This window comes from Macaca nemestrina, chromosome 6 (assembly GCF_043159975.1).
Source record: "Macaca nemestrina isolate mMacNem1 chromosome 6, mMacNem.hap1, whole genome shotgun sequence".
Classification (NCBI taxonomy): domain Eukaryota; kingdom Metazoa; phylum Chordata; class Mammalia; order Primates; family Cercopithecidae; genus Macaca; species Macaca nemestrina.
The window spans coordinates 8644016-8667496 of record NC_092130.1 but is presented as its reverse complement, the minus strand read 5'-3'; the positions used below and the strand labels follow the sequence as shown (position 1 = coordinate 8667496).

The 23481-nt window shown below is 44.5% G+C and overlaps 1 protein-coding gene across 1 annotated transcript; it reads left to right on the top strand.

Moving 5' to 3' along the window:
- Window positions 1-13948: 13948 nt before the first annotated feature.
- On the top strand, window positions 13949-19272 carry LOC105480869 (small integral membrane protein 23). Its single transcript, XM_011740061.2, has 4 exons — window positions 13949-14139; window positions 18369-18420; window positions 18621-18688; window positions 18919-19272. Exons 1-4 carry the CDS (start codon window positions 14035-14037, stop codon window positions 19129-19131), a joined length of 438 nt encoding a protein of 145 aa, XP_011738363.1. The 5' UTR covers window positions 13949-14034; the 3' UTR covers window positions 19132-19272.
- The last annotated feature ends 4209 nt before the right edge of the window (window positions 19273-23481 follow it).

The window sequence follows — 23481 nt, the reverse complement described above, 5'->3', positions numbered from 1 at the left end:
ACTTGACCTTGGCCAGCCGAGGAGTCCTGACGACTTGAACGTCTACGTATTTCCACAGCAAGGTATGTGCCTTTCCCACCCTCCACCCTAAAGGTCTCTCCATACATTTGAGACAGTTTTAAAAATCTAAACTGTGGGACCGTCTGGTCGCTGGCAAGCATTCCAGACAAGTGGTTTTCTAAGAAGCCAAGTTCTGGTTTGACTCTTTGATTGGAAAAGTATCTATTTCACTAAGGGTGATAGGCCCCTGGATGCATTCTCACCAAGAAACCCATAAACCAATACTTGAAATGCCAGCAGCGAGTTGTAGGGAATTCTTTTGGTTTGCCTTCAAGGACACAAAACATCGCAAAGGTCTTCTCTTTGGCACAGAGGGGCCTGGCGTGGAGAGCTGGCCCAGGGTGTGTGTGGAAAGAGTCAGATGTGGGAGTCAACAGACCTGGGTTCGAATCCTGACTCTCCCACCAGTAAGCCGGTTCTGACCTTAAGCAGGTCTCTTCGGTTCTCTTGAGTCCAACTTTCCTCTTCTGTAGAATGGGGACATTGACCTCAGTCTCAGGGAGGTGGTGGGCTCTCAGTGAGATGATATCCCCATGATTCCTTCCACCATGCCTGGTGCACAGCAGGGCTGGATAAACATCAGTCTTACGTCCACCATGGTAGAGCAATGGAGATGCACGACCTCTCTGAGGTCACTGAATCCCTTCCTCTGAGGTCACTGAATCCCTTCCTCTAAGGTCACTGAATCCCTTCTGAGCCTCATGTCTGGGGCTGCTTGCTTTTGGTTAATCCAATTAAAAGATAATTACAGGTCATGTGCCCTGGGGCCCACACAGCCCCAGACAGGAGGGATTCTGAGGATGTGGAAGGCTTTCCCCTCACAGAGCAGCTGGTGCCCTCATGGGGCAGACTGAAAAATGCATAGAAAATACTTGCCAGTGATTCAAGGCATTGTGATGAGATAACCAACTAGAGGGTGAGACTCAAGCCAGATGCCTTCAAGACCAGGCAGGCATAGTGTCCAGTAGCCAGCAAGAGCACCCAGGCCCCATCTAAAGGAAGCTAGGCTGCCCAGGCTTAGGCAAGTGTTGGCATGCGGGAACATGGGTCATTGTGGCCAGATCGCTCCTTCTTCAAGAAAAGCCAGAAATCTAGATTGTATGGGAAAGCTCCTAATTTTTAAGACAATTTATTCTAAAAAGTTAAACATCTGTCTGCAGTCCAGATGGGTAAAGAGACATCCCTGTGGTTGGAGGACTATACCAAGGAGGTGGGGCTCATGCCAGGTCTTGAATGGTGAGTAGAATTTAGATGCCATTTGTGCATTTACTGTGGGTGCACTTCGCAGGAGGCAGTGCATGGCTCGGTAGCTATGGGCTTTGTGTCTGATTTCTCATCTGACAAATAGAAGAAAAATGACATCTATTCAAAGGGCATTCATAAGGATTGGGTGAAATCAAGCTTGTTAGATCCAGCACAATCAAGATGTTGGTGATAGTAGCTGTTGTTGTCCTAACACCTGGTTGTTGCGATTGCTGTTGGCATGGAGAGCAGGGATCAATGGCATGTCGCTCTGTCACTCTCCACCCTGGCCCACCCCACTCAGAGATCCCATGCTTGTCCCACCTTGACATAATGTCCTGTGAAATAGACAGTAATGTTGTTCCTATTTTACAGATGAGGAAACTGAGCCAGCAGAGAGACAGGAAGGAGCCCACACAGGGTCACACAGGCAGTCAGCAGAAACAATATGGGAACCCAGGTCTGCTCGGCTGCACAGCTCACCGTCCGACCTCTCCCCCGATCCCCATGGGCCTTGCACCACGGATGGCCGGGGGAATCCTGGATTCCAGCAGTCCCACGCCCCTGTGGATTTGAAGTTCCTTGCGGGTTTATCTCACGTAGGCCCATGGCACACGGTCCCTGCCCTGCCCTGCCCCACCCCTCCCCGCCCCACCCTCCAATTCCTTCACAGGCTCCTTTGAACTTGGTCGCAAGGCTCGCCCACAAATCCCAGGAAGCGTCTTGGATGCAGAAGAGTTTCATGGTGTTCCTTATAAAAGCACAACCTGACATGCAGCTATTGTGTCAAGAATCCCTCTATTCCCAATTGCCAGAAACCCAAAACAGCTTAAGACAAAAAGAAACTGGCTCAAAGCCTGTGGAAGCCTTGTCTTGGGCCGTGTCTACAGGCTCACTCTGTTTCTATTAACGTGGCCTGAAATTTTGACCCACAGGTCTCCCAAGCGCAGACCCAGGAGGCTCCTCAGGAGATCCCAGCTGTCTTCAGACCCTGGGGAAAGGGATGCCGGGGCTCTGGTGGTTAGAGAATGAAGTCAGAACTGAGACAGGATTCTCAGCCCAGAAACATCCCAGACACGGATGTTTTAATCCCGTCTTGAAGCCATTTCAACCTTAAAGCGCTGGTTACCAACTCCAGATGCTCACCCACCACCACGTTCATTTGACAAATAGACACTGAGCCCTCACTAGATCTGCTGGGAGCGCCACGTGCCTGCCGCCCCTTTAACAGGGTCTTCCCATCCCATGGGCCCTTGGCCACCTTCCTTCTTCAAATTCAAATGTACACAATTGGAGAGAGAAAGAAACATCTGGAACAGACCAGGATGACGTGCCCTCACACTCCAGCACCAAGAACTGAGCATCCCCCAACCCCCCCCACCTCCTCCTTCGCGCCCTGCTGTCACGTGTCTCCTGGAGTGGACCTTGCCCCTCCGAGGGTAACTCTACCATGTGAAAGGATCTTGTTATGAAGACACAGTGGTCCTCCCCATCACCACAGGAAGAGGAGGCAGTGGTGGACTTTGCCGGAGTCTGTCTCCTCCGTCTTGACTTACCGTAAGTGCCTCACCTAAAGACCCTGATCTCCAGGGGAGGCAGTAGATGTTAAGGACTCAGGCTCTGGAGTTGTGGGTAAGGCCCCCAATTTCCCTTAGCCTCAGTTTTCTATCTGCAAAGCAGACATGGTTTTAGTTTCCATCTCAGCGAGTTGCTGCGAGGATTCCATAAGGGAATGAATGCAAAGTGCTTAATTCAATGCTTAACAGTAAATGAATGTGCATGAAAAGGGAATCCATATTATCATCGCCAGGGGTCAGAATTTTACACGCTATCTTTTTTTCCCTTACAGCAACCCTATAAGGCAGGCATTTTGTTTTGCTTTGTTTTGTTTTGTTTTGCTTTGCTTTGTTTTGTTTTGTTTTTTGAGATCAAGTTTCACTCTTGTTGCCTAGGCTGGAATGCAATGGGTGATCTCGGCTCACCGAAACCTCCGCCTCCCAGGTTCAAGTGATTCTCCTGCCTCAGCCTCCCAAGTAACTGGGATTATAGGCATGTGCCACCACACCCAGCTAATTTTGTATTTTTAGTAGAGACAAGGTTTCTCCATGTTGGCCAGGCAGGTCTTGAACTCCTGACCTCAGATGATCCACCCGCCTTGGCCTCCCAAAGTACTGGGATTACAGGCGTGAGCCACCGTGCCTGGCCTAAGGCAGGTATTTTTATCCCTACCTTACAGATGGGAGAACAGAGACCTCTCAAGGTACAGCGTGCAGCCCATGGTCTCACAGTGAGTGGAGGGGGGCGGTGAGATTTGTCCTCAGGATGCCCAGCTCTGCAGCCCAAGCCCCAGACCACAACACAACATGCCCGAGGCACGTGTAGCCACCCCTTCACTTTCACGTACATCGTCACTCTTGGCGGTTTTTGTTGGCCAGGGCAGAGCTAAACCCATCCCCCACTTTCCTGCCTCTGCAGAAGCCGCTCTGTCTGCCAAAAACCCAGCGTTCAACCAGGACTTCCAGGAACAGCGAAGTCACAGATTTCACACCCACATGCACCAGGCAAGGGTCTCGAATGGCAAGGGAGATGCTTGCCTTCAAGCCACCAGAAGACCACTGACAGGGGCTCGGGGAGCACATCATTATCATCTCCATGCCCATGCACAGAGCCTTCTCACTCCTCAGCATTGTCTCGGTCCTGAAAGCAAGCGTCTGGGCGTCACATCTCAAAATTCTATCCCTACGTTAACTTTCCATAAGAGTCTTGGATTTGGGAGCAAGCAAACTTAGGAGTTCAACAACCCCACTGGGGCTTCTCTCTCACCCTCCAACCCGAGACCCAATTTAACACACTCAACTAAGTGAGGGGCGCTTCGCACTCCAACCTTTTCCAGTCCTGCTCCTGCAGGTGGTGGCTGAAGTCATGGGTGGAAGGGCCCAGGTGCCTGAGGAATTCTCAGAGCCCTGCCATTGATTCATTTGTCTGCAGACATTCTAGACTCCATGTCTCCGAGACAGGCCACGACAGAGTGCATGACGGGGTGAGCCCGCCTTATTTTTCCCTCTAGCTTTCCCCTCCTTTTTTTTTTTTTTCTTCTTGGCCTCAGAGCCCAAAGTATTCTGGACATATTTTTCATTTTTCCAAATATCAATTGCTCTTTTATTCCCTCTCCGAAGCAGTGAGTAATAAGAGTTGTGTCTGGTCCTGAAATTCCGACTGAAATAAATTAGCCCAATGACCAACAGGAGGTGCCTAGAACAATAACGGCGGAATACTTGGCATGTTACAAAAGGGCCCCTGGATGTCGAAGTACAGTAAGTCTAGAAGCACATTACAGAGCAGCATCGCCAGAGCGGGTATGCAATGAGCCATCCAGGCAGCAGAACGCCTCATAAATTAATCCCGTTTTTTTTTTTTTCCTTTTTGGTCCACTGGTCACAGTTCTTTAGCCCTCTGGTTAATGGGGCGTGCAGAAGGGTATTTTTGGTGTGGCCTGTGGCCCTAGCAGGCAAGCCTATGCCAAGGCTGTGTGTCCATGTGTACACTTGCCCCTCAGCTGGCCTGGCCTCCCAGCCTCTACTTGCCACAGTGAGAGAGAACAGAACCTGGAGGCAGCAGCCTGTGAACAAACACTGAGCACCTACTCAGTGCCAGGTGTTGTGCTAAGTTCTGGAGTGCCATGGACTGTGAGAGGGAGATAGACCTGCCCTCCTGGGGCTGAGAGCTTGGACATCCCCCAGCCTCTCAGAACAAGGTCTCTATCTCAGTGCAGAAGGGAGGAAGGGACAGCGGCAACACTCAGCAGCCCCAGTCCCTCCTTCCCTGGAGGTAATCACCCATCAGGTGAGTCTTGGGGGTGACACAGCCTTGTCTCCCACTTCAAGAGCAGCAGGAGCCCCCAGCGTCCTCCCTACCTCAGCCTAGCAGCTGTCCTTGCCCAGAGCTTTGAATCTGCAGGGAGCATCCCAAAGACACAGTAGTGGGCTGAGAAAAGCCTTCAAGAGATACCCACATCCTAATCCCTTGTACCTGTGAATATTACCTTATATTGCAAAATAGGACTTTGCAGATGTCATCAAATGAAGGGTTTTAAGATGAGGAGATTTGGTTGGGCATGGTGGCTCTTGCCTGTAATCCTAGCACTTTGGGAGGCCGAAGCAGGCAGATCACCCAAGGTCAGGAGTTCAAGACCAGCCTGGCCAACATGGTGAAACCCCGTTTCTACAAAAATACAAAAATTTGCCAAGCATGTTGGCAAGTGTCTGTAATCCCAGCTACTCAGGAGGCTGAGGCAGGAGAATTGGTTGAACCCGGAAGGCGGAGGTTGCAGTGAGTCGAGAACATGCCATTGCACTCCAGCCTGGGTGACAGAGCGAGACTCCATCTCAAAAAAAAAAAAAAGATAAGGAGACTTTCCTGGATTATGCAAGGGGCCCCAGCATGATCCTAGGAATCCTTATAAAAGGGAGATAGGAAAATTTCACACACACACACACACACACACACACAGAGAGAGAGAGAGAGAGAGAGAGAGACAGCGACAGAGAAGAGGACAAGGCAATGTAACCATGGAGGCAGAGATGGGAGTGCTGTAGCCACAAGCTAAGGAATGCTGGCAGCCACACATGCTGGAAGAGTTGAGGAATGGGTTCCCCTCGAGGGAGCACAGCCATATGGATGCTTTCAGAGTTCAGCCCAGTGCTACTGACTTTGGACTTCTGGTTTCCAGAACTACAAAAAATTAATTTCTGTCATTTCAAACCATCCAATTTGTAATAATTCATTATAGAAGCCATTGGTAACTAACACAGACACCAAGAGAATTTAGAATTATTTCATGGCATTGGAATCCCACCACTCAGGGTACACATTTACCCCAGTATTCCATTCTGGTTCAGTGCCTGCCTGTAATATGCCCCTGCCCATGGTCCCAACGGCTGTTCTTCTCCCTGGAGTTTCAGCCTTCCCATCAAATTCAGGAAGTCCCTCTCACCTCTCCAAGACTGGCCTTTTCGAATGTGAGTTAGCCACAGGCTTCTGCGGCTCGCCATAGCAGGTAACAAGCTCCACAGAGCAGGGCTGTTTAGAGGATTAGGGACAAGCCTCGTTTGAGCACAGCAGACACACAGTAAGAGAGTTCACAACTTAATGGCGGAAATTGGGCTCACACTGGGATTTTTTTTTCTAAAGTTGAATTTGTTGCCAACATTTACAAGTCAGGAGGTTTCACACAAAAGACTGAATTTCTTACGTCTCTTGAAAATAAATCAGAAGTTCTCACCACACTGAACCCCACATTCTCATGCAACAATTGGCTGGCCTTTCTGGACGCAAGCGTTATGATTTTGCCATGGTCCCCACCATGCCCTTCTGTTTCACACCCAGACTACGTCTCTCATTTTATTAACTGTTTGGTACCTGCATACATCTGAGTTTGCAATGTTTGTTATAAATACAAGTCTTTCTTCTGTGGACTAAAGGCAGGCACAAGACCCAGGCTAGGACTGGGTTCTGGTTTCAGGCCCAGGTTGTGAGGTCTTTTCCCATAATTCTCAGTCTCCCCAGACATCCTTTCTTCTCCCCTCCAGCTAGCCAAAAACGCCTCCTCCTTCATGAAGCCATCAGGTCCTCTTCCTTCCATAGTCCCCGCCCACTCCTGTACAGGCTTGCCAATTATGTCATCTCTATCAGTTTTCTGGATAGACTTTTCACATAAACTCTGCAATCTTACATTACTGGGAGAATTAAATTCAATTGGCACAGGGGCAGCCCATCAAATACTTGAAGAAGGGAGGAGGAGAAAAGGAGGGGGGAGTGGGAATGAAGAGAGGAAGGCAGGGAGAGAGGGAGGGAGGAGAGAAAGGAGAGAGGGAGGGAGGGAGGAAAAGAAGGAGAGAGAGAGGGAGAAGGGGGGAAGAGAGAGAAACTACCTGAGCTTCCAGTTTGAGGCAGGCATTATCCAGTGAGTTCTTCCCGTTTAGCCCTCCCAGTAACCCCGTAAGACACACATTATTATTATTGGCCTCACTTTTCAGATAACTGAGACTTAGAGACATGATGTCACTTTCCCAAGTGAATGTTACAATGATACCAGGATTTGAACCCAGGTGTGTTTGGGAGACACGACTCAAGCACAAAGCACTGCTTGGTCTCCACTTATTAGGTTTGGGGCAGATTTCTCCCTTCGCAGAGTGTAATTTTTCAAGACTGATTAGTTATTCCCCTGGAAATCTTTATTCATTCACACATTTCCATTCATTCCCTGCCCCCCGCCAACTCATTCGCACATTGACTTGCTCCCTAATTCCCTCCTTCAAAGGCCTCTCTCTCCTTTCTCATTCTCTCCCTCTTCCTTTACTAGGAAGTGTGGAGCACCCAGTGCCGTACTGACCCTCTGCCAGTCCCCTGCCCACACCAGCTACTGGGCCAGTTCTCTGAGGGCCGGATGGGGAAGCTCTTCCTCCCTCTCCTCCCCGCCCTGAGACCAAATCCTGGAAGCTCTGCCTTCCGAAGGAGTTTCCTGGAAGAATTTATTGTGTTTCCTAGAAAAATGTGACTGTAATTCATTACTTTTTTGTGTGTGACTGTAAATTTTTTTTACTGTAATTCATTACTTTTCGTGACGGTAATTCATTACTTTTGATGTGCCATAATTAGCTTAATGAGCAGTCCTTACGTACCTGCATTTGACATTTCAAATGTGTCCACCAGATAAAGCCCAAGAGCCAGCAACTGCATGGGTGCATGCAAGACCATCAAGATGATGCAAATGGCCTTTGGAGGGCCCTCAAGTGGGAGGCAAGAGAATTGAGTTTGGTACCTCTCCTTGGACTGTCTTGGGCTGGACTCTTTCTTTCTCTGGTCTTGAATCTTCCTAGAGAAGGAGCAGTATCTCACGGCCGCGAAGAGCCAGGGTGCTGTCACCAGAATGGTGCCGTCCAAATCTCAACCCTGGCTCTTACCAGCTGAGTAACTTTGGGAAAGTGACTTAGTCACTCTAAGCTTTAGTCTCCCCATCTGTAAAATAGAGACAAAAGTACGATTTACCACCTAGAGCTGTAATATTTGTACGGTGAACCAATGCATGTAAAGCACTTTGCACAGTGCGCAGTACTTAGAAAACTCTCAAAATATCTTAGTTGCGCATGGTAATAATACAGGAGTTAAGAAGAAATTAATTAGTCAGACAGAGAGGGTGTGGAAGTCCTCGGTAAGGTTTTCCTTTTAATGAAAAGCAGCCCCTAATTATTTTCCTTTCTGACAAAGAGCAGCCTGTAAAATCGAGCTGCAGACATAGAGGCCGCAGTTGTGTCAATCATGTTCAAGATGGCACCTCCATCTTCCCTTCTCTTTGTCTGCCACGTGTATAGTGAGGAGCAGACAAGACAGCCCTGGTTAAGGGGAAAGTTCATTTGCATAATAAGATTAGGGTGGGGCAGCTAGCCTTCCCCACGCTACGCAAATGTCATACCTCATGGAACCAGACTGTGAGCCCTATGTAAATAAGACACCACCTCCACAAGCCTAACTGTGAAATTCTGGTGCAACCATCACTGGCTGGTCTTTTCCTCTGAGAAGTTCCCTCTCAATCTCTCTCTAGAGCTGTTTTTCTTTCCCCTTTTTTGCCTATTTTGTGTGTCCGTATCCTAAATTTTCCTGGCATGAGACAACGAACCCTGGGCATTTACCCCAGACAACATAGCCACTTTAGTAATAACAATAAAGATGTGCACAAGAAGAGGCAGAAAGCAGTGGAGATTGTATGAAATGCCCCACGCACCAACCTGGGATAGTCACGGAGTTGGAAGTGAGAGGTGAAGTCAGCTGGACTTCCTGGATCCAGTGGGGACTTGGAGAACTTTTCTGTCTAGCTAGAAGGTTGTAAATGCACCAATCAGCGCTCTGTGTCTAACTAAAGGATTGTAAATGGCCCAATCAGCACTCTATAAAATGGACCAATCAGCACTCTGTAAAATGGACCAATCAGCACTCTGAAAAGGACCAATCAGCAGGACGTGGGCGGGGACAAATAAGGGAATAAAGCCGGCCACCTCAGCCAGCAGCAGCAACCCACTGGGGTCCCCTTCCATGCTGTGGAAACTTTGTTGTTTTGCTCTTCACAAGAAATCTTGCTGCTGCTCACTCTTTCAGTCCACTACCTTTAAGAGCTGTAACACTCACCGCGAGGGTCTGCAGCTTCATTCTTGAAATCAGGAAGACCATGAAGCTGCCTGAAGGAACAAACTGTGGACACAGAAGGACAGGAGAGAAGGTGGTTATGTCTGATATTCAAAAAGTCTAATGGAACTCTCACATCTGCTTATGCACAATGAAGCCACAAAAGGCAAGAATGACCACTTTCTTTGTTTTTAGCTGAAACTACATTAACTCCTTGTGGTAAACGAGAAGACTTTGGAGTTAAATAGACCCGTACTAAGGCAGGGTATGTGCCACTGAGTAAGGAGATTAACATTCCCAGCAGAAACTAACAGGCCCGGCCTTGTAGGGCAGTTAGGAGGATTAGATGAGATAACATGTGGAAGGCACTTACTCTGGGTCAGGCGCACAGTAGGTACTTCGTTCATGACACCCATTAATTCCAATAATCTTCCCTAGCCTCCCTGGACCTCGGCTTCTTCAAAACGTAAAATCATACCACCTGCTTTACTCATTCGGCAAATATTTACTGAGCCAAGTACTATGAATACAAAAATGTATTCACCAGACACAGTTCCTGGCCTCTCAGAGCCTGCAGTTTGAGATCGTTCATTATTCATCCTTTCAACAGGTATTTTTACTGAACATTTACTATGTAACGGGCTGCATAAGGGGCATCAGAAATGCAATGGTTAGTAAGACAGATTTAATTTCCCACTACCCACAGAATTATAGCCCAGAGAAGCTGTAGTAAAATAATCTAGTGAAATGCCTAGCGTACAGCAGGCCTCCATATATTAGTTATCTGGGTGCCAATCAGAAGCTCTGTATGTGGAACTTTGGTAAAGTTAGTTCACAAAATGTGGAACATTGATGATTTCTTAACACATGAAATTTGTTTGGTACATGGGAGCTTTTAAAGTATAAGGAAAGTCCAAAGAATATGAAATATTTAGGTATATACCTAACAAAACATGTACAAAAGCTATATCCCCAAAATTACAAAGTGCTGGTTAAAAAACAAACAAAACAGAAGACCTAAATAAATGAAGAAGCATACTGTGTTCATGGGATAGAAGACACCACAGAGTAAATATGACAATTCTCCCCAAAGTGATTCATAGGTTTGATGCAATTCCTATCACAATCCCAGCTGGCAAAGTAGTTTGTTGACTAGATAAGCTTGTTCTAAAGTTTATATGGAAAGGCATAGGCCCTATGAGAGCTGAAACAATCTTGACAAAGAAAAACAAGGTAGGAAAAATCACTTTACTTGCTATTAAGACTCACTGTAAAGCTACAGCAATGAAGACAGTGTGGTATTGATGCAGGGATAGATACATAGATCAATGAAACAGAATACAGAACAAGTGGTCCTGGAGCAACTGGACACCCATAAGCAAAAAAAATGAACCTTAAACTTCACACTTTATACAAAAATTGATTCCAAATGGATCATGGGCTGAAATAAGAAGCATAAAGCTATACAACAACAACAACAACAACAAAGAAAATCTTCGGAACCTAGGGCTAGGTGAAGAGTTCTTAGACTTGCCACGAAAAAGCACAATTCATAAAAGAAAAAGTGACAGATTGGATCAAAACGTAAAACATTTTCTCTGCAAAAGTTCATGTGATGAAGTTGAAAAGCTAAGCTACAGACTGGGAGAAAATAGTTTGTAAACCATATATCCTGAGAAGGACCAGTATCTAAAATGAGCAAAAAACTGTCTCAAAACTCAACTGTAGCAAAACCAACCCGATTAGTAAATGGGCAAAAGACGGGAATAGATATTCCACTGAGGAGGAGGTGCAGATGGCAAATAAGCTAATATGAAAAGATGTTCAGGCAGGGCATGGTGGCTCACATCTGTAATCCCAGCACTTTGGGAGCCCGAGGTGGGAGGATTGCTTGAGCCCAGAAGTTCAAGACCAGCCTGGGAAACATAGCAAGACACTGTCTCCACTCAAAACAAAACAAAACAAAAAAAATTGCTTGATAAAATTTTTTAAAAAGAAAAGATATTAAACATCATTAGCTATCAGGGGAATACACATTAAAACCATGAGATGTTACTAAACACCTATCAAAACAGTTAAATTAAAAAATAGTGAAAACAGACATTGGTGGGGATGAGGAGAAACCAAATCACTCATACACTGTTAATGAGAATGTACAATGGCATGGCCATTCTGTAAAACAGTTTGACAATTTCTTTTTTTTTTAATTTATTTATTTATTATTATTATTATACTTTAAGTTCTAGGGTACATGTGCATAACGTGAAGGTTTGTTACATATGTATACTTGTGCCATGTTGGTGTGCTGCACCCATCAACTCGTCGGCACCCATCAACTCGTCATTTACATCAGGTATAACTCCCAATGCAATCCCTCCCCCCTGCCCCCTCCCCATGATAGGCCCCGGTGTGTGATGTTTCCCTTCCCGAGTCCAAGTGATCTCATTGTTCAGTTCCCACCTATGAGTGAGAACATGCGGTGTTTGGTTTTCTGTTCTTGTGATAGTTTGCTAAGAATGATGGCTTCCAGCTGCATCCATGTCCCTACAAAGGACACAAACTCATCCTTTTTTATGGCTGCATAGTATTCCATGGTGTATATGTGCCACATTTTCTTAATCCAGTCTGTCACTGATGGACATTTGGGTTGATTCCAAGTCTTTGCTATTGTGAATAGTGCCGCAATAAACATACGTGTGCATGTGTCTTTATAGCAGCATGATTTATAATCCTTTGGGTATATACCCAGTAATGGGATGGCTGGGTCATATGATACAAATTGTCCCTCTTTGCAGATGACATGATTGTATATTTAGAAAACCCCATTGTCTCAGCCCAAAATCTCCTTAAGCTGATAAGCAACTTCAGCAAAGTCTCAGGATACAAAATTAATGTGCAAAAATCACAAGCATTCTTATACACCAGTAACAGACAGAAAGCCAAGTCATGAATGAACTTCCATTCACAATTGCTTCAAAGAGAATAAAATACCTAGGAATCCAACTTACAAGGGATGTAAAGGACCTCTTCAAGGAGAACTACAAACCACTGCTCAGTGAAATAAAAGAGGACACAAACAAATGGAAGAACATACTATGCTCATGGATAGGAAGAATCAACATCATGAAAATGGCCATACTGCCCAAGGTTATTTATAGATTCAATGCCATCCCCATCAAGCTACCAATGAGTTTCTTCACAGAATTGGAAAAAACTGCTTTAAAGTTCATATGGAACCAAAAAAGAGCCCGCATTGCCAAGACAATCCTAAGTCAAAAGAACAATTTCTTATAAAACTATCATGCCATGATGCTATGGCCCAGCAATTGCACTTTCAGGCATCTATCCCAGGGAAATGAAACTTACATTTACCCAAAAACATGTACAAGAATGTTCATATCACCTTTACTCGCAAGAGTCAAAAACTGGAGGCAGCTGGCTTTTGAGCATGTTTGGAACATGTCCTTCAGCATGGCATACGCATATCACAAAATACTACTCAGCAGTCAAAAGGAATCAATACTGATACATGCAACAAATTGGGTGAATTTCCAGGAGTTACACTATTTTTTTTAAAGTCAATCCGCAAAGGTTAACTACTGTTTCGTTCCACTTATGTAGCATTTGGAATAAACAGATTTTAGAAAGAGAGAGCAGATGAGTGGCTTCCAGGAGTTAGGGACAGCGTGGGTGGGGTCGGGAGGCAGCAGCCATCACGAAGCAGCACAAAGCCCCTTGTATTTTGAAATTCTTCTGTGTCTTGACTGTAGTCCTAAGTGCACAAACCTACACAAAATTGTTTAGAATTAAACACACACACATACACACACAAATGAGAACAAGTAACACTGGAGAAGTCTGCATAGAATTGATAGAGTGTATCAATGTCCACATCCAGGCTGTGGTCTACTGCAGTGAGACAGGATATTACTGTACCATTGGGGGGAAACCTTGTAGAGGGTACACAGGATCTCTCTGTATTGTTTCTTACAACTGCATGTGAATTACAACTATCTCCATACATTTTTCAATTTAAAATAGCTTTTATTTATTTATTTATTTATTTATTTATTTATTTATTTATTTTTTGTAATTTTTAAAAAATAGAGACATGGTCTCGCCATGTTGCCCAGGCTGGTCTCGAACTTCTGGACTCAAGCAATCCTCCAGCCTCAGCCTCCCAAAGTGCTAGGGATTACACGTGTGAGCCGCTGCACCCAGTCTATTGTTCTTATATTTTAGAATTAGTATTTTTATTAAAAACTTGCAAATATAGAAGAAAATAATCAGAAAAATCATCATCCTGAAACATAATATTTTGATGCATTTCTTCCTGATCTTTGTTTTCTACACTCATATGAAAAATAAAAGTGAGGGAAGGGACTAAAACTCAGGGTGGTGGGAAGGTGGGAACCTTGCTGTCCCCACCTTCTGTGACATCAGAACTCAATGTTTGCAGGATGCCTGGTGACCACAGGTGGGGGAGGGGAAGGGTACCCTTCTGCCTGTTGAGTGAGGGCACCTTCGTCCACCCAGGCAGCCAGATCTGAGGCCATGGCAACCCAGCAAGTGGGCAGCAGGAGGCGGGTGGCAGCAGAGCGGGTGGCAGCCCAGCTGCTTGAACGGAGAAGGGACAGCCACTGTGATGACAAGAAGCAGGTGAGGCTAGGCCGGGTACATGCTGCTTTCCTCCCACCTGGGCTTCTTTTGCCACTCCAGACAGACTATAAGGCCCTCGAAGCCCGGGAGGAACCTTGGACCCAACTGTCCCTGGACCCCACTCTGGTGGAGCACAGCTTAGGGGCTTAGGCACTTCTTGGCGGGGCCATCACTGACACTGTCTTATTAAGTTCTCAGCACTGCCAGCAGAAAGTATGTTCCAGAAGGACTGGGCTTTTTGTTGAGTTTCCCACTGAATCCCTAGTGCCTAGCATGGTGCTTGGTGCCTAATAGATAGTGAATGAGTGAATGAACTGAAATAGGATTATACTCCTGAACTGGAGAGCTCCTGGAGGATTCATTCTCAGGGCTGAAATTCAACACTCACGTGGGATTTCGTCAAAATGGAAAACATTAATGCTTGCTGCACAGAGCCTGGTGCATCCACACCCCATCTCTTAGATGCTATCAACCTCATTCACAGAGGGTAAACTGAGGCCCAGAAAGGCAAAAGGGCCATACAGCTGGGACATAACAAGATTTGAAAACACATCTGTCTGATTTTAGAACCCCCTGAAATCAGGTTCATCTGCTATAAGAATCCTGAACAAGGGTTTATTCTGAGGATAAGAAGAAGCTGTCAAAGGGTTTTAAGCAGAGCAATGAACGAGTCAGCTCTGCTGTCTCTGTTTTCAAAAGACATGTTCACTCATTAATTTACTGTATATGCACCAAGTGCTTCCTATCTGCTGGACCTTGTAGCATATAACAGGGGCCTTCATGGGCACCCATCATGCTGTGGCTTTTCCTAAAAAGTGTTCCCTAGACACCAGACCCCAGGAATGCTCCTTTTAGAAACATTCTTTATAGAATTCTGTGGCTTGAGGAAGGCTACATACCCTCATCCCCTCCTGAAGACTGACGCTGCTCATTCATGTAAGGAAGGCTCTGAGAAGTCCTTCAACAAAGAAGTCTGCTTAGCTTTGTTTACCACAGCATTTCCCACCTTGATTCTGCCAGAGTCCCATTGTTTCTTTTCTTTTCTTTTCTTTTCTTTTTTTTTTTTTTTGAGACGGAGCCTCGCTGTGTTGCCAGGCTGGAGTGCAATGGTGCAATCTTGGCTCACTGCAACCTCCACCTCCCGGGTTCAAGCGATTCTACTACCTCAGCTTCCCTAGCAGCTGGGACTACAGGTGCCCATCACCACACGCAGTTAATTTTTGTATTTTTAGTAGAGCCAGGGTTTCACCCTATTGGCCAGGCTGATCTCGAACTCCTGACCTCGTGATCCACCCACCTCAGCCTCCCAAAGTGCTGGGATTACAGGCGTGAGCCGCCGTGCCCGGCCTGCTTCTTTTTTGAAAGACTTTTCAGTGTATTTCAAAATCCATTTTACAGACGAAGAAACTGAGGCTCAGAGAAATTATTTGGCTCAAGCCCCAAGACGACACAAGCAAAAGGACTCAATCCTAGTCCGTGTTCCTTCCTTTGCCTCCATGCGGCACAGTATGGAAACCAGCAGCAAGCATGCTGGGGGAGAAATCAACCTGTAAAATACGTTGATGGAGGACTGGTGAGACACACAGAAGAGCTTCCAGGCCACGAAAACTCATCGGCCATTTTAAAGATTGTGACAGTTAGTGCGTGTCTTCCATGAAAAGATTTCTAAGGAATATTGTTAAGAAAAGAAAAAGGACCCTAATATTAAATGTACAGTGTGATGATTTTGCATTGGGTGTACACACAGATCAAACTGTAGAACATTTCTCGCACCGAGGGAAGCTCTTTCGGGGCTCCGCCCACCTGGCATCCCACCCCCATAGCAGTGATTCTGATTTCTGTCATCGTAGCTGAGTTTTCTATGTTCTCGAATTTCATGTAAATGGAATCATACCATGTATACCTTTGTGTCTAACTTCTTCCACTTATTGCTGTGTCTGTGAAACTCAACATGTAACATGTAACATGTTTATTTTTTTAAGTTAATAATAATGTAGTTGCTAGTATTATAAAGAAAATTATCTGGGGAAGAGACAAGTTAGACAAATCTTTCATCTTCTTTGTTTAGTACTGGGTCTAAATGTTACTTCACATACTTGGGTGTCTAAGAAATTTATTCTTTTTTTAAGGCAAACTAAATCTGACTCAGCCACAATCTAGTGAGTTTGGGGGAAATCGGATGTAGGTCAATATGCACACACACACAAACACACACACACACATATTTGAAAAACAAGAAGACTTTAAAAGCATGGTCAAAATTTCCACATTAGCGGAAAAAGAAGAATTAAACTCAATAGTATAAATAAAAAAGACAGAAATTAATTAAATGTAAAGCAGACAAACAATAAAATTAACCATTTTTAATTGGTAAAATTAAATTAAAAATTGGAAAACTTTTAAATAGACTAAACAAAAAACATTCATAGAGAGAATACACTAATTACCAATATCCAGAATGAAAGAGGTCTCTCGTTTCCTCTCTTGACCTCTTTTCTTTAAATACATTTTTAAAAAGAATTGAAGAGGATTATTATCATGACTCTTACAGGCATTAAAAGAATATTAAGGTAATATTAGGAACAATTTGATGCCGATACATTTAGGTGAAATGGATAAATCTTCCTGGGCAGTACAACTTCCAAAATTGACTCAAGAAGAAATAGTCTTAATAACTACAGGCCCAAAAGTTTCAACCAATAAATTTTATCGATCATTTGAGATGAAAATAATACCAGTCTTACACAAATTATTTTATAAAATAGAGGAGAAGGGAGTTCTTACCAATTCATTTTAAGGGGGTAACAAAACCTTGATACCAAAACTTTACAAATGTACAGAAAAAAAATTTTTTTTTCTTTGAGACAGAGTCTTGCTCTGTCACCCAGACTGGAGTGCAGTGGCGCAATCTTGGCTCACTGCAACCTCTGCCTCCCAGGCTCAAGCAATGTTCCTGCCTCGGCCTCTTGAGTAGCTGGAATTACAGGCACCTGCCACCATGGCCAGCTAATTTTTGCGTTTTTAGTAGAGACAGGGTTTTGCCATGTTGGCCAGGCTGGTTGCAAGCTCCTGACCTCAAGTAATCACCTCGGCCTCCCAAAGTGTTAGGATTACAGGCATGAGCCACCATGCCCAGCCTAGAAAAAATTTTAAACCAATCCCTTATGAATGTAGATGTAAGAAATCTCAACAAAATAGTAGCTTGTCAGATCACACAATATACAAAAAGGCTAGCTAATGCATCATGAACAACTAGAGTTTACTGAAGAAACTCACTTGGCTCAATATTTAAAACACAATGCAATTTACCACAAAAATGGGGACACGTATAGTTGCTCAGTGGGTACAGAAAAGTCAGTGGTGGTTTCTTATAAACTTAAACATACATTTACCATATAACCCAGCATTTGCATTTTTGAATATTAACCCAAGAGAAATGTGAACATATGTCCATACAAGGATTCGTATATGAGTGTTCACAGCACTTTTATTCACAATAGCCCCAAACTGGAAACAACCCAAAGGTCTATCAACAGGTAAAGAGACTAATTGTGCAATATTCTATGTTCATATAAAATAAATACTCATCATTCAAATACACAATATACTCATCAATAAAATTGAGCACAAAAAAATGGAGGCATTTCAAAAACAGTATCTTAAGCAAAAGAAACTAAATGCAAAAGCACACCTTGTATAATTCCACTTATACAAGGTTATGGAACAGGCCAAACTACTCATAGTGACAGAAAACAGATGAATGGTTCTCTCCAGGCAGGGCAGGAGTGAGAATGGAATTGACTGCAAAAGGAACCTTTCTAAGATGATGGAAATGTTCTACATCTTGATTGGGGTGATGGTCTACAGGTATAGACATTTATCAAAACTCATCAGACTCATCAGACTATACATTTTAAATGTGTGTGTTTTATGATATGTAAATTATATCACAAAGAAGTTTGATCTTAATTTCAAGATCAATTAAAACGAAAGATGTTTAAATGAGAAAAAACGAAAATTCAACATCAGTGAGTTGCCATGTTATCTATTTCTTCAAAGCTTGGGAGTTTTGTAGTAAGCAAGTGTGACTTAGATAACTAGAACAAAAGTTAAGCTCAAAAAACTGTCTTATAAGCATGCCCATGCCTGGGCCTTTGTGATGGAAGCAGGCGGACCTGAAGAGAATTCATCCTCATGTTCTTCCTCCTCCTCCTCTTCTTGCACCCTAGACGCTGTTGGCATTGCTGATCTTGGTGCTGTACTTGAGCACAGGGATATCGGGTGAGCATTCTGGAATCTGAGAAAGAAGGAACCAAATCCACATGAAGCTTGGTGGAGTATTCCAAAGATGGTTGCTTGTTAAGGAGACCTCCATAACCTGCCTTCTCCTACTGACCCTTCGTCACACTGGGATGACTAACCATGTTTATTTCAATTAGTGCTCATTTGCTCTTAAGAGGTGATGTTTGTGCCTGTTTCAGGAAGCAGTTGGGAGGTGTCAGAAAGGATCAGAGAATGTAACTACTACCAGAATCTTGTAGTTTCCCAGGTAACATATCCAGCAAGGTACTGAGGTGAGGCAATCTGGGAAGGCTTTCCAGAGGAGGTGTCATTGGCAACATGGGCCATGAAAGATAAGTAGGAGCTGGCCAAGTGTAGAAGGTGGGTACTATGAGCACGATGAATAGCACGTGCAAAGGCCCAGGGATCTTTTTGAAACCAGTGGGGGCGGGGAGGAGGGTCCTATCTGAGAAAGCCACTTCCGTGTCTGCCTTCCAGGGGCTTGAATATCAGACCGATGAGCCTTCGGAAGAACCGATAAAGACCATCAGGAACTGGCTGAAGGAGAACTTGCATGTCTTCTTGGAGAAGTTAGAGGAAGAGGTGCGAGAGCTGGAGCAGCTAGTGCGGGACCTGGAACTGTGGCTGGATGCTCTTCTGGGAGAGCCACACCTGGAGGAGCACTGCTCCACACATAAAAGTCACATGTGAGGGGTGGGCCCGGGGCCTGGGGAGAGCACAAAGGTGGGGAGGGGTTGCCAGGGATTTCTCTAAGCAGGGCAGAGGTCTGATGCTTGAAGTTCCAGGCAGGCAAGAAAATAAAGTAGTTGGGAAATGAAGTCCGCTGTTCACATTCATGAATGCTGACAGAAACAGCCTTGGCGAAACACCAGAGCCCGGCTGAGATATTCTCCCTGGCACCATGACATGGCCCCCTGGAACAAACACGGGCTTCAGAGCCAGCCATGGGTTCAGGACTCTTCTACTTTCTTGAGACGTTGTGTAAGTTTCCTTAACCTGAGACTCAGTTTCCTCACATATAAAAATCAGGCAAACACACTTTGCCTTACAGGAAGGCAATGTATCTAGGGTGTGTATACAGAGTGTGTCTGCCACATAGCAGGTGGGTGTCGGATAAATAGCTCTTCCTTTCTCACATGTTTTTTCCTTCCTCCTTGGAGTGTGGTAAGAGGATACTAGCTCTGGCTAAGTGTGTGGATACTATGCGCCATTCAACCCTCTGACTCTGCTGGTGGAAGTGTACGTTCCTAAAATCTCTGTTTGGTGATAGCCATCAAATTTACAAATGCGTTTTCTCTTCGACCCAACAATCTGCGTCAAGGAATGTATCCCACAGCTACATTTGCCTACACATGAAATTACGTGTGCTTAAGATTATTCACCCCAGCTTTATTTGCAATAGCGAAAAAATGGAAGCAACCCAAATAATACCAGGAGGGCTCTGGTTATATAAGTTACGGTACAATCAGACAATGGGCAATCATATAGCTATCAAAGAGAAGGAGGAAGCTTTCTACTATGGTGTGAATATGGGTGGCCCCCAAAATGCATACATTGGAACCTAATACTCAATGTGACAGTGTTAAGAGCTGGAGCCTTTAGGAGGTGATTAAGTCATGAGGATTCTCCCCTCATTAGTGAGATTCATGCCATTATATTAATAATAGAGGCTTGTTAGTGCCATTATGTTAATAATAGAGGCTTGAGGAGTCTGTTTGCCCCTTCCACCATGTGAGGACACAGCTAGAAGTTCCCTTTTATGAGGAACAAGTGCTCACCAGACACTGAATCTGTTGGTGCCTTGATCTTGGACTTCCCAGCCTCCAGAACTGTGAGTAATAAATGTCTATTATTTACAAATTATGCAGTCTAAGGTGTGTTGTTATAATTGTCCAAATGGACTGATTCTTTCCTTCTGCTAAAATGGAAAAGCCTGAAAGATATGTAGTTAAGTGAAAAAAATTAAGGTGTAGGCCAGGCTCAGTGGCTCACATCTGTAATCCCAGCACTTTGGGAATCCAAGGCAGGCAAATCACTTGAGATCAGGAGTTTGAGACCAGCCCGGCCAACATGGTGAATCCCCACCTCTATCAAAAATACAAAAAATTAGCCCGGCATGGTGGCATGCACCTGTAATCCCAGTTACTCGGGAGGCTGAGGCAGGAGAATTGCTTCAACCCAGGAGGCAGAGGCTGCAGTGAGCTGAGATTGTGCTGCTGCATTCCAGCCTAGGCAACAGAGTGAGATTCCGTCTCAAAAAAAAAAAAAAAAAAACGAAAAAACATTAAGGTGCAAAAAGGGAGCAGAAGATAAAAATATATATTTTGTTGTTGATATTGATGATGATAGTTATGTTATTAAATATGCATAAAAACTCTGGAAGGATGCAAGCTTGCCGGGGAGTGAGGGGATTTGAAACTGGGCAGATGTGTGACAAGGATGGGAGGAAACTTTTCAGCATATACTTTTCATACTTTCTCATTTTCAAACTATGTGCATGTTTTGCTTATTCAAATATTTTTTAAAAACAAATATTTTTAAAAGACAAATTTCTATTTTGTTTGCAGACAAGGACTGGAATATATGTATATAAGCAAAAATAACAGTATCACTATGATGAAATTATGAGTGAGTTAATTTTTAAAAACAGTTGCCAAAGAAAACCCTTCTCTTTTGATTAATTTATTTTGATTAAACAATGATCATTTTTTATCTAGGACCTCTCCTTTTTCCCATTACCTCCAGGAAACTTATGGTTGTTCATTATTGGAATTTTATCAGCCTCATTGTTTTGTGTTATTTATTTTCCCCTTTCTCTGATTTTTTTGTTTTCTATTTTGATGGAGCTATTATACATGCACCAATTATTAGAACCACCTCAAATCTTTGGATAGTCATGAGGGTTTCAATTACACTAATCTCAGAGGACATCTGACTTACAGGAGATGGCACAGCAATTTGTTTGCCAGGAGGGTTTAATCAATTGCCTTTTGGGATGGAAAAAGTCTTTGCAAATTATGATCCCAATTTCCCACTTTGAATATTTGACAGGGGGTTGGGACCAGAATCTATTTGTTCACATTTCCAGCTATTTTAGCAAGAGTCCTACGGGAAGGGTCTGATTGATAGTTGCTTGCATTTATAGTTACATATTGCCATAGAGTAGTTATGTATGTTTATATTATAGTTATATATTATATATACTTATATGTTTATATTATATATAAGATACATTTATAAATATATTGATAAAATAGATATTTTATATATGTATACAAAATTGGGGGATACATTTTTAAAAAAAGAAAATGAGGCCAGGCACGGTGGCTCACACCTGTAATCCCAGCGCTTTGGGAGGCCGAGGCAGGCAGATGACTTGAGGTCAGGAGTTCGAGACCAGCCTGGCCAACATGGTGAAACCCCGTCTCTACTAAAAATACAAAAAATAGCCAGGCATCATAGCACACGTCTGTAATCCCAGCTACTTGGGAGGCTGAGGCAGGAGACTCTCTTGAACCTGAGAGGCAGAGGTTGCAGTCAGCCAAGATCTCGCCATTGCACTCCAGCCTCGGTGACAGAGTGAGACTCTGCCTTTAAAAAAAAAAAAAAGAAAAGAAAACGGAGCTTAGACCTTTAAGGAGTTAAACCACCTCTATGGGTATTAGAACCTTTGAGAGGAGCTAGCTATTTGGACACCTCCCCTGTCCCCCCAATGCTGGTGTGGGCCCCTAACCCATTGATGGTGGCTACTTTTGGTGTGTTGGCTTGTGAGCCCATAAAGAACAGGGAGTCACTTGGGATAATTCGGGCAATGAGAGTTTATTGTGGTACAAAGGAGCCAGAATCTCCCCACAAATCCGGGGACATACCAGGACCTGGGATTGCAGAGACTGGAACAGGGAGGTCTTTGAGAGTTCAGGGTGGCTCCAGCGCCCAGCTGCAGGAATCCTGGAGCTTTCCTCTAGCACGCCACCTTTACTTTGCCACTCTCCAGTGTTGGCTTCCTTCGTGTGTCTGCTCCATCTCTTCCTGCTTCCAAGCTTTGTATCTCTTCTTCAACTTGGCGCTTCTGCTTCTGATTCATCATAACTCTGATTTGTCCCTACCTCATGGGGAACTCCCGCCTACTTTCCAGCCTCTACTGACTGTGTGATTCTGTCCACATTCCCCAAGTCAAATCCCAGGAGGAGTGGGTGGGATATGGCTGACTCATCTCATTGGCTGGGGCCTCCTGTGCCAAGCCAGGCTCTACACACCAACCTGCCTTTGGGATGACCTTGGGTTGATCACCACGATGCAATCAGCAGTGGCAGGAGGGAGAGGGGAGGACCAAGTGATCCAGAACAGAGCTACCTCAAACTGGAAGTAGCCTGGGGCCATTTCCCTCCAAGGGACTCAGGGGTGCACTAAGATGCCTTGACATGTCATCCAGGATGGTCATGAATGTGGCAGACAGTATACTTCCGTGTCCTGAGCGTCAATACCAAGGCAGCAGAATTTCACGAGACAGACACTCAGAGGTCAGACCCTGGGCAGATTCCAGACCTGAGCTAGGGCCAGTGTGAAGGGAGGCAGATGAAAACAATTGCCAAGAATGAGGTGGGAGGTGCTTGGCCACCAGAGTCCCCATAGGTGATTGGGCCAGCCTGCCTCAAAAGCACAAAATAATAATTGGGGGATATTTCACTCCCTGTTTTCCATTCCTGGGTGTGAAAAAATACAAATTACACACTTAAAAGGAAGCATATTACTCCCTTTATGACTTTGAAGTCTGTTATAATTTGAATGGGGTTAGCAAAATGTTGCCCCATAGACCTATTAAGAAGCTCACTTTCATATCGACAAAGTAGATTTCCCTTTGGGAGATAAAATGTCCTTTGCTTGAGGAGGCCACTATTCACAGCTCCTTCCATTCAATCAGGAAATATTTATTGGGCCATGCATGTGCCAGCTGCCGAGAATGAGAAGTTTATAGGCTAATGGGGGAAACAAATAAAAAACAAGTAGAAAAGTCAAAACAAAGTGATTTCAGAGGATAAC